The sequence below is a fragment of the Phaseolus vulgaris genome, chromosome 9 (assembly GCF_000499845.2).
Source record: "Phaseolus vulgaris cultivar G19833 chromosome 9, P. vulgaris v2.0, whole genome shotgun sequence".
Lineage (NCBI taxonomy): Eukaryota > Viridiplantae > Streptophyta > Magnoliopsida > Fabales > Fabaceae > Phaseolus > Phaseolus vulgaris.
In genome coordinates, this window is record NC_023751.2 from 28,832,072 (window position 1) to 28,847,974 (window position 15,903).

The window sequence follows — 15,903 nt, forward strand, 5'->3', positions numbered from 1 at the left end:
TGTTCAAATGTTTGTCCTCTCTCGCACGAGGAAGCATCGCTTGATGCAGAACCAAGCGTACTCTTCATACCTTTCCTTCCCAATAAACAAGTATAATACTTGTAATCACTCTTCATGGCAAAATGAACCAGGGTCCGGGCTTATATTTTGATATTGGAAAGAAGGCCAGAGGTTTTACAATTTTCTTTTCTGCTTATTATTTTTCTTTCTGTTTCCATTTTAATCTTTCATTAACATCTCCTCTGCACTGATGTTAGATGTTCTTCATAAGGACTATTGTCAACAACCACCAATTCACTTTAACTACAGATTCTTCGATTGGAATTTAGATCTCTCCTGTGAAGGTAATCTATCACCTCAAACCCTCTTCTCTCCTTTTTTATCTTCTTTTTATGCACTTATAGTCTACTCAAGGCTTCATTATGTTCTTTTTCCATTAGGTGGAATTAGGGAACTCACACATTGGTCAATGAGACTCTTTTTTTTGTACTACTGCACAAAGTTGCATATTTAAGACAACTACATAACTTCACTCCAAAATAATAATTCTGTGAAGAAGAGAAATTTGTCAATGTTAATTGGGTTAGTATGCAAAAGTCCTGTAGACCCAGTTTGGTATGCTATTTGAGCATACAAATAGAAGGAACCAGTTAGTCCTCAAAGATGTACATTTACATCATAATATAAATGCAAATATCTCAACCCTAAAAAAATTATGGAATTGCATATCTGACTATACTTCCTTTGATGGTGTATCTGTTGGAGTAGAAGAACTTTTGCATGGACTAAAGGGCATTTTCGCATGTAACATACCTGGCTCTGGGAAGGTACAACTGCAGTTTACTGGTCTAAATAGTTTCATCTTCAATAATTGAGTCTTGATTTTTCATTGCATCTAACTACTTCTGGGATCAAAACTTTCGATTACAGTTGGAACTTCGACACTTGAGTAGATTCAGTGGGTTTAGTGCAAGCATTGGATTATTGGGAGAGGCAGAAAAAGGATATAACCCTGTAGCAAACCTCTCTGGTCTTATAGGAACCAGAATTCTCAACCTGGGAGCTAATCTTGCCTATGACCTATCAGGAGGAGGAACAAGGACAACTAACAATCTGAATGCTGGGTTGAGCCTGAACAGTCCCTACCTTGTTGCTTCCGTGACCTTGTGAGTATCCTTTAATAGAGGCTAAATTTGTCAGAAAATCTACACTAACATCAAATTTGTGATCAGTACTCTAGCTCAAGAGTATATTAAATTATAGAAGTTAAAAGTTAGCCCAAACTTCAACTATCCATGTTGCAAACTTTTGTTTTTGGCAAGGTAAATAAAGAGCAACACTTACAATCTTTACTTTAGGTGCATGTATGCACTACATATATTTAGATGAGCACCACAAACTTGGTATTCCATCATCTCCAAAACAATAAAAATAAAATCTGTCCAACTTATTCAATTATAGGGAATACAAAAAAATATACTGACGAAGATTTTAAGATACCTTTGCAATGTGCAGGTCCACATCTAAGTTAAGCACGGTTAATGTTTTTGTCCTCGGTATTCTTATGTTTCTTTCTTTAGACCAAATGACTGTGCATGCTGAAGTTTGGCGCATGTTAATTATGCAGGCATGACTATTTTCAAACTTTGAAAGGTTGCTGTTATTTTGAAGTGAATCCCCTGTCCAAGACTGCAATTGCAGCAGAGGTGAAGTATGACCTTGCAGATGATGAGACTATTGGTGTAACAGTTGGTGCTCAGCATGCATTGTTTCCTTGGACGCTGTTAAAGGCTCGACTAAGCAGTAGTGGCAGGGTAGGCGCTCTTATTCAACAGAAGTTAGGGAGGAAGTTTTCCATAACTGTGGCAGGAGAGGTCAATTTGAATGAGAAAGATAAAGAAAAGTTTCCCAAGGTTGGAGTCTTCATGGCTATGAAATAATTTCAACAAGAAAAGCTCTTCATGTAGAAACAGACAATGAGATGTCATGAAGACTTCCAAAAGATGTAAACTGCATGGATATTTTGTTTTGCCCCGTTCATTTTGTTCAACATTGGAGAACGGTATCATATCCTTGTTCAGTGTTCTGAGAGTAATGTTTTTGAGGACTGAAAAGAAGTCATACACAGTTCATGAATAACTAGTGCTAGAAATATTTAGACATCTATTTATCAAAGATTTGTACCAGTAAAATTCAAATTGACTTCTGTTTCTTATGTAGGTAACTCTCTATAAAACAAAATGCATTTTGCAAGAATTAATTTCTGCCTTTGCTGATCAAGATAAGATGAAGTGGTAGTAGCAACATATATTTCTATGCTTTATTTGGTTTTGGAGAACTAATTGTTCATAGAGAGAAGTAGGGTTATATTTACTTTTGTAAATAATAATCATTTACATGTAAAAGCATCTAAACCATACTATTCCCTGCAGGAAAAATATGTCAACAATACTTCATGTAACAATCAGCATGAAGAGCTCTAATGAGTTAGTTGAAAGGTCAAAATTTAATTTCCTGCTAATCAAAATTGTATCTGCAATGATAATATGAACTTGGTTCTGCATCATTCACATTTTAGAATACTCCTATTAACAGTGGTAGTGGCAAATTGATTGTCAATTTAAAAAATACCACTGAACACACTATGCTCTGAAAGACAACCACACATTCATATAAATAGCAGCATTCATCATACTCACATGGCTTATACAAGAGCTAGGTGCAGTAGAAACTACTGATTATAACCCATAAAATGTCCATTAATGAATATGGGTAGCTATAATCACTAACAGAACTAGGTCCAAGGGAAATGAAAGCAGCTGAAGACTTGGGGGAAGCACCAAGTTCTTTCTAAGTGTCAAAATACTAGTGACAAGGATCATGTCAAGGACATCTCTTGCAGTTGTATGAAGTTGTACCAGGTACATATACATTGACTAGTTCATAAAGGTATGTGGGGGTAATTATACGCAGTCATATATCCTCCAATATACAAAGATGTTGTTTTCAGATTCAAATCCATGACCAACTGATCGCCCAGGTTAATCCTCTTGTCATTAAAAGAAAACAAAAACAGCAATGAACAGATAGCAGAGAGTGTGGTACATAAATAATCATTTGAATCCAAATAAGTTAAGACTCCATACCGTATCCAGTTTGGCTGTTTAACTAAAGCATAATTCACACAAGATTAAGTCAAATCATGATTACTTGAAAGGTTATTTTGAATACTCGTTTATCATACCAATTTGATATGTAGCACAAACACTGACACATACACACTGAACACTTTAACATAATTTTTAAGATGTAGTACGCGCATGGATACAAATTTATATATTATTTATTATTAATTATATAAATTGACAATCAAGATTTATATGACTAAGTTTTTTTGTGTGGTAGAAAGATGTTTCCTGTGATAGGGTCAAAATGATCTGTTCCTTATTTTTATAATCATAATAAAAACTTATATAATAGATTTGAGGTTTTAGAAAATCGATGTATTTGTCATTTTTAAAATTATGTTAGAACCGTATTTAAATTATGAGAGACCCAACAAATATTTTTTTAGATTGAACACTTGACTGTTACGTCTTATACAAATGTCGTACAGACACACAAATTTAAGAGACGTATCCGAACTTCATTAATTATATCCCATTTTGCATTCTCATTTGATTCAACTAGCAACAACTATATACTCATAATAATACAGTTTTCCATGTTAAGAGAATAAAGCAGCAGATCAAATTATATATAGGAACATTTGAGCGAATTTTTTTAGAGATTCTATTTTAGTTTTAATTCTTAAAGATTTTGGACAACCTAAAACAATTACAATCCAACAGAATTCGTCCTTCAATAAATTATTTCACAGCATAATAAAAGTATTACAATACATAAACTTTAAACAAGTCACATAAACCAACTATAATGTCCGATTCTAGTTGTTAATAAAAAATCGTGTAATACAAATCCAAATAGTCATTAATGTCACACAAATAATTAATTGTTGAAAAATGACTCAACTTCCTTACCCAAACATACAACTTGAAAAATCATAAACAACATTCAATTATTTAACTAAACCAAAGACTTACTTATAGCAACCCATAATAAAATTATATATAACTTGCATGACAATAGCAACCAACATCACATAACAAATGAAAATACCTATATCAACCAATATCGCATAACAAACTTAACATTGGACTATCATTTTCATTTCAATTATATTTATATTCTTCCAGATTTATATTTCTTTCCATACACCTTTAACTTTAAGATAAATGACATTTCAATTACCCTTACCTAAATATTATAATATTTTTTTAGTAAATATAATTTAAATATATACTTTAGATAAATTTTTTGAAATGTTATTACATAAATTTATTATTATACTGCGATAAATATATAAAATAAGTTCTAGTTAAACAGGTTCAGTTTTTTAATTGACTTATTTTTACAATTTTAAAATTTATTTTTCTCGCTATATTTATTATTAATATTTTTTTTATCACCAAATTTATAACATAATATTAATTTTTTACTATTTATTTCAAATTAATTATAATTAATTTTTTAGTATTTTTTTCATCATTTAAAAAATTAATTATAATCATATACATAATTATTAAAATAATAATAATTTAGATTCCACCTTCTACATTTTTACAACAACACAAATTAATATTTATTTAATTTGTACTACTTTATGCTCTTATCTATAATTTAAATTATTTTAAGTTTTTATTAAAAATTCTTTTTACTTTCTTTTAAAAGAAATGCAAAAGGAAAAATAAATCAATAATCTGATTTAATGGAACAGAGTTTTAGTTGGAATTCCCACCTGCAAAATTCACAATTTTCAAAAACCAAATTCTGTACATATACACTAAATCGTGTTATTAGGATAAATAATTAGCACAGTATATTATTAGGGGAAAAAGAACATAACTATTCCCGAAAAAAATTTAAAATATTAATTTCCATCAGAGGATAAAGCTATTCCAATACGATTGGTGGATATCCACAGTCTAGATCGCGTCACATAAAAAAAACACCACAAATATTATTAATTAATTTATTTATTTATTATTATTATTATTATGACAGAAATGTCCTCTGGATCTCTCTCTTTCTTCATCATCGTCCCACGTGGCAGTTTCGTGGAGATAACAAGCAGAAGAGAAGCACTAGTTCCGAGACAACAACCATGGCGGTTCCTGCAACATCCTCCGCTTCAGTTCTTCCACGCCTCTCCACCACCAACCGCTCCTTCTCTTCCCTAATCCGCCGCCATCGCTCTCTCCCCACTCCCAGCGCCACCAAGCCGCTAACCGTGTTCGCCATGGCTCCCACAAAAAAGGTAAAAACTCTTTGTAACTGTGTGTGTTTGGTTTGAGGTTGAATTTGAAGGATTGAATTGGAAACTGAGAAGCTGTTGAGTTAGGTGAACAAGTACGATGAGAAATGGAAGAAAGAGTGGTTCGGGGCGGGGCTATTCTACGAAGGGAGCGAGGAGGTGGAGGTGGACGTGTTCAAGAAGCTGGAGAAGAGGAAGGTGTTGAGCAACGTCGAGAAAGCGGGTTTACTCTCCAAAGCGGAGGAGTTGGGCTTCACGCTCTCTTCCATCGAGAAGTTCGGCGTCTTTTCCAAGGCGGAGGAGCTCGGCCTGCTCAGCCTGCTCGAACGCGCCGCCAGCTTCTCCCCCTCCCTCCTCGCTTCAGCCGCGCTCCCCGCCTTCGTCGCTGCCATCGCCGCCATTGTCCTTATCCCCGATGACTCCGCCGCACTCGTCGCCGTCCAGGTCGTCGTCGCCGCCGCCCTCGGAGTCGGCGCCGTTGGGCTCTTCGTTGGCTCCGTCGTGCTCGGCGGATTGCAAGAGGCTGATTAATTTTAGAATTTTGTTCTTTTTTTTTCTGCCTTTCTAGTTTTAGAATTGGTAGTCTGTTGTGCTGTAAAAAATATTGTAATAATAATTAAAAAACAACTTTTTTAGTTAAAATATATTAATAATTAAAAATAGCGATTAAAAATAATGGAATTGACTTTTTTAGTTAAAAATAAATGTATAAATATTTTTTTAAAAAAAAATTTAAAGAACTTTTATAAGATTGTTATTGGCTTCTTCAACTTTTACAAGATTAACTTGTGAAAAAGTTTTTGTTTTTCACTTTGTTTTAAATTTACGCAAATTTTTTTTTATCTAAATACGTTGTAGTCTTTCAACCTTTTCAAATTACATCAGTTTATTTCACCAGCAATGAAAAAGTAATTTAATTATTAATAGAAATATTTTATGATTTTTAATAACAGCATTGCGAGGTACTTATTCATATTCATATGTAAGATAAGTAAAATTTAATAAGTTTTAATATATATTATGCTGGCAGATATATTGATATTTTTTAACAAGTGAATGAGATAATAATAACGAACAAACTTATTCAACTTAAAAACTGAGTAATCGTTAATCTATTATTAAAATTAATGTTAAATAGATGTATTGTTTACTTTTTTTTATTTAAAAATGACTCATTCTTCTAATATGGTGTATTTTCGATTCCATATCTTTAATAACAATAATTATTTATGTGAAATACTTAGTTATTTATGATAAACTCTTGCATTTAAGTATTAAACCCCGTTAAATCGAAAAGTGAACTCATAATTTGTTTGGCATTTTATTTAGATTAGAAATGCATTTAATTTAGAATGATGTCACTAACCCAATACAATTTTTTTTGAAAGAGATAGGAGAAAATATTATTTGAGAGAGAGAATTGAACCGTTAGTTTAAATGTAACAAGATTATTAGAGTAAGACAATTATTTAAAAAATACTTAAACACTTTTTTATGTTATATTTAAATATAAAATTATATATTTGATGAAAATTATTTAATAAAGAAGTATATAGAGTTATATATTATACAAAACTACAATTTCAATGAAACTAACACTTACTTACATAAATGAAAAATGGGAACAGAAAATACTGGAGATGAAACTGAACTCAGTTAACAAAATCATATAAGTACATAAATTAAATATATGTCTAAAATAGTTCAATCTAGAAACTAGTCCCACCAATTCTAACCCTCTATACTATTGCAGGTAACAAATTTATTAGCACATTTATTTCTTTTTTTCAAAAATGTAAAAATATTAAAATGCATATTCTTAACTAACTCAATTTAACATTTAACTTATAATAAATAAATAAAAAATATGAGAGAACTTTTTAATTTTAAAATCTAAGAAAATAAATCATGTAAATCTTCTTTTAGGATTCATGAATCCATCAAGGTAGGTCTGACATTCCATTTTTTTATTTCAAAACTTTTGAATAAATTGCGGTTCAAGAAAATCATAAATATCAATACTTCTCAAATTTATAATTAATTGATTTACATACCTTCACTGTTAACATAAATATCAATAAAAATTGTTGATCTAACGAAACATTACTTTATTTAATTAACATGTAACCACCCATAGCTGAATGAGTGTAATGTTCAACGTTTGATTACCCTAGATGATTTGAAAGATATCATGCATGTTTACGTACAATGGTATATTACCATAGTCAATACCAAACATTGTGGCATTCCAAAGAAGGACACAATGTCACAAGATGTCTAAAAAAATCATGTTAAACCCTAACAAACTCTTGAATTGGATAAACAATTTGTTGGAGTTGTGGCTGAGACTCAAGGCTTAAATCACCACCAATTTGGGGCATTTTCTCTACTCATCGGGTTCTACAAAACATAATAACAAACATTCTATATCAATCTTAATAACATTAAGAGAAATTAATGAAGAATATCTAATAATTTTTTGAAATTGCCTTAATCAGGTGTGTAGGACATGCAATGAATGTTCCAAGTGATTCTCTCACTAGTTTAACCTCTGTTCTGGGCACTGGAATTGCAACACTTACATCTCCAACATCTATAACCACCACTTTAGTGAAATCATCATTCATGACAATGATGTGCATTGTTGAACCTCCTAGATACACTCTACCAATGACCATTAGAAGAGGAGGAACTTACTAAATAAACAACCTACAGGAAATATCAATGTGTTTCTTCCTCCTCTAAGTCATCTATAGCACAATTATCTTTTGTGCTAACATGAGTAGGAGTTACTCTCTATCATCTTTGTTGTGGTTGAATGTGAGACCACTAATATTTATATATCACACCATAACATGGTTTGTGCCTAATTAATTTCTAACGGTCATAACTTCATCTATAATGTGTATGCAAAAGAGAGAAATGGTTGGATTGAAGACAAATTTGTGCATGTGTACTACATTTGACAAAACTAAACAAAACTTTATGAAATATTTTAAAAACGCATTACTCCAAAATATGGACAACAACAATCTTTTTCACATTATATGTTTAAATTATATGTTCCATTTTATGACTTCACTTGTTTCATCTTGCGTACAAAATATGTAATAAGTACGCCTTGTGTACAAAATATGTAATGGGTAATCCTTGATTCAACTACTACTTCTACCTAATAAGAAATATCAATAAAAAAACAACATAATAGGTTAACATTATTATAAGGAATAAGTGAGAATTTACATGAGATGAGAGAAGATATTAGGAACACATGACACCCAACGCTACTTACACTAGGTTCAACAAATTATTTACTAAGAGATGAAAGAAGGTACAAAAAATTATTAATATTGGTCATGTTTATTCCAAAGTACCAAAAAAGAATTTAAAAACTTCTTAATCAAAGACAAACACACACTCACAAAATACTTTAATTTGATCATGGAAATAATAAATGATTTTTGTGGAGTGGATGATTGATGCAATAAATGTGTGACTAATTTGGGAATTATTTTTTATATTAAGTAAATGTGGTTCGATTATGGAAAGTTAAAAAAAAAAAAATCACCTACCTTATTAACATGTGTTTGCCACATGCAACATGCCCACTTTGATTATGACACGTACATTAATCGTGTAATAACTTCCCAAAATGTCAAACTTTGGAGCTTTAAGTTATAATAATTTAATAACATTACATTAGATGTTAACCTTGTATTCTTTTAATGTATCACAATGGAAATAATAAAACATTTATTTGTGCACATGCTTGAAATTTATAAATGTGTTAATTCTAGTAAAATTGCCTCAATCTACATGTCAAAACAAGTGATAATTGCTTTAATCCAAATGTTAAACATGTGACACTCTCCTTATTCTACATGTTCAACATGTGACACTCACATTAATTTTCATGTTAAACAAGTGGCAATCACCACAATCTGCATGTTAGACAAGTAGTAATTACCTCAATTTGCATGTTGGACAAGTAACAATTACCTCAATTTGCATGTTGGACAAGTAACAATTACCTCAATTTGCATGTTAGACAAGTAGCAATTACCTCAATTTGCATGTTGGACACGTGATACTCCAATCCACATGTTAGACATATGACACGCACCTCAATCCACAAGTCAGACATGTGATACTCAAATCAATCTACATGTCTCACCCACATCAATTCACATGTTCAACATGTGTCATTCTCCTCAATTTGCTTGTTCAACATGTGACATATACCTCTATTTGGAGGTCTGACATGTGACAATCCCCTTAATTCTCAATTCAAACAAATATACTATTCATGCATAATTAGCCAATCATGCATACCAAATTGTTGCACATATGTGACTACTCATTAACAAGTTATTGTTCAAGCAGACAATAAAATTATCATGCCACATGAGATTATTTTTTATGCATGTAGAATCCTACATCAAAAACACATTCTCATTTTTTATGGATAAATGTTTCTTCATATGCAAGTTCAATCCATACCATTCAATTTGTTGTCAAAACTTAGATCATACATTTCGAACAACATGAATATGAAAAACACAATCATCACCTATAAAAATAACAAAACAGAAATCTAAATGAAGATACATAATAAACACAAAACTACACAACTTACCATAATATGAAGAATTTGAACCTTACTAGTGCTTTTAAATTATTATTTTTCAACTTCAATTGTTTATTCTAATGCCAAAATGTACAAAATTTTAATAAGAAATTTTAATTATAAGATGTAAAAATGTTTAAGATACTTTATAAATACATATGGAAAAGTTTGAAAAGTTTGAAGTAAAGAGTTACTAATAGGCATTTTTTCTAAAAAAAAAATTATTAACTGCATTTTCGTCAACCAAAAATAACATATTACTATTTTATGTGACATATCAACTTCTCACACATTATTAATCTAAACTTTCAATTACATTTCCTCATAACTATTGAACTATGTATTACATTTAAAAAATTCATTACGAAGAAACAATATATCTCATACTTTTCACCTCAAATAAATAACTATAATGATTTGAAATGTTTTTTTCCAATTTGAACTAGTTTGTTATGTTTAATTGTTATTTTAAATATGTCCACCTTCTTATCATATTAATTATTAATTGTCATTTTATATTTTAATAACAGAAACTTAACTGATAATATTATATATATATATATATTATTAACTCAAATAACTAATTTAAATTGTAATTTAAAATTTCAATTTTCAATACAAAATAATTTAGCTGCAATTAAATAACATCAAATGTTAATTATTTGCAACTTCCAAAGATTTATTATATAAAAATTATATTTTATAGAAAAAAATATAATACTCCAAACATAAAAAATTTAAAAGATTTCATATTATTAGTAATCATATCAAAATAGTTGAAATAAAATAGTTACGTTAATCTAATATATTATTTAATAGGTGAAGTACAACTTATTCATATATTATATAATTAACTTAATAAATATATTTAAAAATGATTAAAATCATAGAACAAAATAAAAATTTACCCTGCAAGAAATATCATTTTACAAAACTAAAGCTAAACAACATTAAAAAGATGTGTGAATCTCCCACATGAGTTGCCATGTGCACAGTAATTAATTAGGCAAGGTAAACGTGCGAAATGAATAGGATCAAACAAAGCGAAGAAGAAGGGTAAAAGCGCAAGGGCATCATCGTAAAGCATCATTCACCACCACCACCACCATCGTCATCACCGTCTTCGTCCACGTGCCTCATATAAACCCACCATTCCCTCCTCTTCCAGGAACCCCAACAGACCAAATTCTCTCTCTGTATCTTCCTACCTCCTTTCCTCTTCCAATCTCTTCCACTATCAGTTTTTCTTGTCTTTCAATTCCCCATCTTTTGAGAGTCTCACACATGGGTGTATGCTGTCGCTGTTCCCACACCTCACACATCACCGCCATCATCATCACCAGCTTCTTCCGCCACAAGCCTTAGATTTTTACACTTTTACTTCATCCCCGTATTTCAATACCGTTGACCACACCTCAATGCTCTTCCTCTGAGGATCCAACATGGTGGGTGGGACTGTCTTTTCCGCTGCTTCAAATTTAACCACTTTGCTTTCCAACCAAACACCTCCTTCAGCCTCTCAGTCTATCGATTCTCTTTTCCACTCTTCTTCTTCTTCCCCTTTTTTCGGTACCTTCCTTTTATCTCTTCTCTCTTACAATAAAGGCTTGTAGCACAAGCAGTCCTAGCCTACGCATTAGTTTGAGTGATAAAAATAATCTCTTTTGCAATCTGAACAAAAATTAGTGAATAAAAACTATAACTTGCACTTACCCAAGTTGTGATTGGGTTTGCCAATCACTCTACAATAATTTACAAACCTGGGTGGATGGAATAGGATTTAAGCAGTCTAAATTGTCATTTTTTTATACAAAGGTAATGATTTTTTTTTGTGGTGGCGTTGTTTGTTCAGGTTCAAGATCTATAGTGAGCTTTGGAGATGTTCAAGGGGGGAAAGGGTGCAACGAGTCGTTCTTCCTGCCTTATGATGATAATGGGGATGAGGACACGGACGAGTACTTTCATCAGCCTGAGAAAAAACGCAGGCTTTCCGTTGAGCAAGTGCAGTTTCTTGAGAAGAGCTTTGATGAGGAGAATAAGCTCGAACCCGAGAGAAAGATTCGGCTAGCTAAAGAACTCGGGTTGCAGCCGCGGCAGGTGGCGATTTGGTTTCAGAACCGCCGGGCGCGTTGGAAGACCAAGCAGATGGAGAAGGATTATGATTCCCTGCAGGCTTGCTATGATGATCTCAAGACCAACTATGATGATCTTCTCAGGGAAAAGGATAAACTCAAAGCTGAGGTGAGTTCAGTTGATGAACATACAATTTAGCTCTTGAAAGTAGTAACTTGTGTTAAATTGTTGATTTGGTAAAGTGTGTGTGTCTTCCAATTTGCAATCTGCATGTAAGTTTGTGGGGAAATTGTTTTGAACTAGCAATGTACGTGTGTTGGTTAGAATTTCATAGCTGGTTCATTGACTCATTGTCCCAAATGCAGAGATTTACCATACCAAGTTGTCAATTTATAAATAATTTTGTCCTTCTACCAATTTGTATGTTAACTTAGACCCCATTTTATGATTCATGACCATGTTTGTGATTGTGGTCTTTCTATTTAGGTAGCAAAGCTCACTGAGAAGGTGCTTGGGAGAGAAAAAATGGAGAAGGAGAACTTTGGAAAGGCTGAAACCAAGGGATATTTTCAGGAGCCGGTGCAGAAGTCTATGATTGATTCAGCTTCTGAGGGTGAAGGGTCCAAAGTGTCCATCGTAGCTTGTAAACGGGAAGACATTAGTTCAGCGAAGAGTGAGATGTTTGATTCATCAGAAAGCCCACGTTACACTGATGGAGTGCACTCTGCTCTCCTTGAGACCGGTGACTCTTCTTATGTGTTTGAACCTGATCACTCTGATGTGTCTCAGGATGAAGGAGATAACCTGAGCATGACGCTTTTGCCTCATTACATGTTTCCCAAACTTGAAGATGTTGGTTACTCCGACCGGCCTCATAGTTCATGTCATTTTGGAATTCCTGAGGAAGATCAAGCCATTTGGTCTTGGTCTTACTGAATTTTCTGTAGTAGTTTCTACTCTCAGGTTCTTCTGTTTAGACTTGAGATCATGTGGTAGACATGGTTGAGTGAATAATAAGCCAAAGAAAAATGGCACTCTACTTTTTTACTTTGCAATGCTACATTTGGATCAAATGTAATTAAATAACATCTTCTTGTTGAGGATGTAACTCTCAGTTTCATTTCAGGGATGAGTTTACATAGGAAATTAGATGAATAAAAATTAAACAAGAGAGTTTATGTTTTCCTTTGAGGCCAGTTAGCATGATTCTATTCTATTGTTTTGTGCTCATTGTGTTGTTGACATTTAATTGGTGGAGGACCTCTAGCACTTGGGTGATTCCTCGGTTCACTTGGATCATGGGTCCATGCTGTTTCAGAAACAATCATAGTAGTGGCTTCCAACAAATTAAGGAGAACCACAGACTTTTTGTTCTCACCCTCTTGCACACACTTCTGAGAAAAAGTTTTCCAAGTGGTTCTAGATATCAAGTTCATTTTCACATTGTATTAATCTTCAACCCACAAACATACACATGAATGTAATATTTTATTATAAATTCTTCTAAAACTAAGTTCATCATTTTACTTGCACTCATTTAGTTGATTAATTTATAGACATAAATAATGATACATGAGTTTAATATTCTTTTCCAATTCGCCTAGTCCTTACATACCTCTGGTTACGAAAGAGTGGACTTTAAGCCTAACTCAACCCCATAAAACCGGCTCATAGGGTTGAGGTTTGCACCCAATTATATACAATGAAAGGCTCTAATCTCTAGTCGATGTGCGATCTCCAACACCTCTCCTGATTCTTGAAAAACCAGTCTTGTAATTGCATGACTTCAACTAAGTAAAGAATAGTTAAAATCATTTTACTATAAAAAAAATAAATGAAATATTAGTCTAATGTGATCATTTTGGAATAATTTGTTGGAGATCTTATATCAACTAGAGCTAAAGTATTTCTTAATATATAAGTAGGTGCAAATCTTATCTTATCAACTAGAGATAAAGTATTTCTTAATATATAAGTAGGTGAAAATCTTACTTATAGGCTGATTTTATAAAGTTGAGTTAAGTTTAAAGTTCAATTGTTAAGATAATATCATAGTTATTTAGAGTCTATCTTTGTGAGAATTTGTTAATCTTATCATGTCACTCGCTATCAGATCACCTATAAATATATAGTCTCACGTACGACTAGAGAGTCTTGACGTAAGGGAGTGTTGGAGATTTCAAATCAACTAAAAACAATTCATAGTATATAAGTGAATACAAACCTCATCTTATAAATTAATTTTATAAATTAAATTTAGAATTAAAGTACACCTTTTTAAAGACAATGTTCTAATCTAAACTAAAATGAATATTTTTGAAACGAATATTCAACCAACCTTGAGATTTGTGGTGGAGAGAGGAGAATGATATTTTTGAGTGTGGGGATGGGGTCGAAGCCCAGGGTAGGGACCATGACTTTGTTGTTTCCTTTGGAAGTAAGGAAGAAATGAAAGGTTTTGTTGATAGGTGATTACAAAGACCTTTGCCAGAGAGAGAGAGAAATTATAACTTGTCCTCATATGCACTATGGACGTCATAAGAAAACAAAAGCAATATTTTACAAATAAAATATAAGCAATAAGCATAGACTAGGAATGCGTATAATCGAAAGCCTACAAATTAAACAATACTAAAATATAAGACTTAAACATGTCTTTGTCCCTAATCATAATCATGAAACTACGAGTTTAAAATTGAAGGGAAAAGAAAGAGGAACAAATGCATATAAAACTCATAAATTCAATATAAAACTCAAACTCCAACCATCTTTAGTGAAATATTTTAATTGAATAAAAAACCTTAGTGTTCCATGGTCATCTTTAGAGTTCAAAGAATAACAATTTTAAAACTTTAAAGAAGAACATTTTCAAAACAAAGAAGAGAATACCAATTTTAATATTCAAAAGAGATTTATATATCAATTACACAAACTTGACTTTGTACTTGTGGAACTCAAGGCCAAATGTTGGGGGATATAAGATTTTGATAAATTAAAAGACATGTACATATCATAACATTGCTTAGAAAATATTTAATTAGAGTAAATTGTAAGAAAATCTTATGAATTTTTTAAACATTTCTAAAATAAATACGATTGGCATATAATTAAAAAAAAGTTGACATCATTTACATCATGTTAAAGTGAAAATTATTATAAAATATCAAAATTTTTGCATACATGAGACATTAAATATCAAAATATACCTTTTGGCTAGTGGGAAACTATGTCCGGCGACTATGTCCTTAGGAGTTAATGGCTCAAAGTTTGAATAAGCTGATTATACAAATATGATCCATACACGATTATCCAATTTTTTGTTCCTTAAAACTAACACTCTTAGAAAATTATGTATCAAATTAATTTTTAACATTACATAACTTACTACCCAATATATAAACAATAAAATTAAAAAAAAATATGATGCGGCAGAAGTCGTATCAAGTTGGCACGACTTCAGTATGACATGACAGAATCGTATCTAATTGAGACGATTTGTGCATATGAAATTGTACCGAATTGGCACGACTTGCCTAAATTTGTAATTTTCATTTAAACGGGCCCTATTTTGGTAAAAAAACAAAAAAAAATAACCCTATCATGGTCAAATTCCCTTAGTTATTATTACATATATTGTTCAATTAATTAGTGCATGCGTACTCTCATTTTAATTTCTTGTAAATATTCTTCTTTGTTGTACTTCTTCTCTATGTGTTTCATTGTGTCAATGAACAATTTCTACACATTATAAATGTTTTCTTCTTGAAGTCTCATTTGTATAAAAGTAATTTTCCTTGCAGATTTGACCTCTTATATTCCTTCGTGGGTA

General features: G+C 31.8%; 3 protein-coding genes across 3 annotated transcripts; all 3 read left to right on the plus strand.

Moving 5' to 3' along the window:
- On the plus strand, positions 1-2,260 carry LOC137822952 (mitochondrial outer membrane protein porin 1-like). Its single transcript, XM_068627987.1, has 5 exons — positions 1-171; positions 258-344; positions 769-827; positions 931-1,166; positions 1,628-2,260. The coding sequence occupies exons 1-5, from the start codon at positions 123-125 to the stop codon at positions 1,938-1,940; spliced, it is 744 nt and encodes a 247-aa protein (XP_068484088.1). The 5' UTR covers positions 1-122; the 3' UTR covers positions 1,941-2,260.
- A 2,862-nt stretch (positions 2,261-5,122) lies between these two features.
- Positions 5,123-6,016, plus strand: LOC137820891 (uncharacterized). Its single transcript, XM_068625202.1, has 2 exons — positions 5,123-5,377; positions 5,462-6,016. Exons 1-2 carry the CDS (start codon positions 5,225-5,227, stop codon positions 5,903-5,905), a joined length of 597 nt encoding a protein of 198 aa, XP_068481303.1. The 5' UTR covers positions 5,123-5,224; the 3' UTR covers positions 5,906-6,016.
- Positions 6,017-11,081: 5,065 nt separating this feature from the next.
- On the plus strand, positions 11,082-13,259 carry LOC137820911 (homeobox-leucine zipper protein HAT5-like). Its single transcript, XM_068625242.1, has 3 exons — positions 11,082-11,570; positions 11,854-12,242; positions 12,561-13,259. Exons 1-3 carry the CDS (start codon positions 11,444-11,446, stop codon positions 13,008-13,010), a joined length of 966 nt encoding a protein of 321 aa, XP_068481343.1. The 5' UTR covers positions 11,082-11,443; the 3' UTR covers positions 13,011-13,259.
- Positions 13,260-15,903: the final 2,644 nt, after the last annotated feature.

Coding starts and splice junctions, on each gene's coding strand:
- LOC137822952 (XM_068627987.1), top strand. CDS start 123: ATGAACCAGGGTCCGGGCTTATATTTTGATATTGGAAAGAAGGCCAGA. Junction 172..257: donor TATTGGAAAGAAGGCCAGAG/GTTTTACAATTT, acceptor CACTGATGTTAG/ATGTTCTTCATAAGGACTAT. Junction 1,167..1,627: donor CTTGTTGCTTCCGTGACCTT/GTGAGTATCCTT, acceptor TTAATTATGCAG/GCATGACTATTTTCAAACTT.
- LOC137820911 (XM_068625242.1), top strand. CDS start 11,444: ATGGTGGGTGGGACTGTCTTTTCCGCTGCTTCAAATTTAACCACTTTG. Junction 11,571..11,853: donor TTCTTCTTCCCCTTTTTTCG/GTACCTTCCTTT, acceptor TTGTTTGTTCAG/GTTCAAGATCTATAGTGAGC. Junction 12,243..12,560: donor AGGATAAACTCAAAGCTGAG/GTGAGTTCAGTT, acceptor CTTTCTATTTAG/GTAGCAAAGCTCACTGAGAA.
- LOC137820891 (XM_068625202.1), top strand. CDS start 5,225: ATGGCGGTTCCTGCAACATCCTCCGCTTCAGTTCTTCCACGCCTCTCC. Junction 5,378..5,461: donor CCATGGCTCCCACAAAAAAG/GTAAAAACTCTT, acceptor CTGTTGAGTTAG/GTGAACAAGTACGATGAGAA.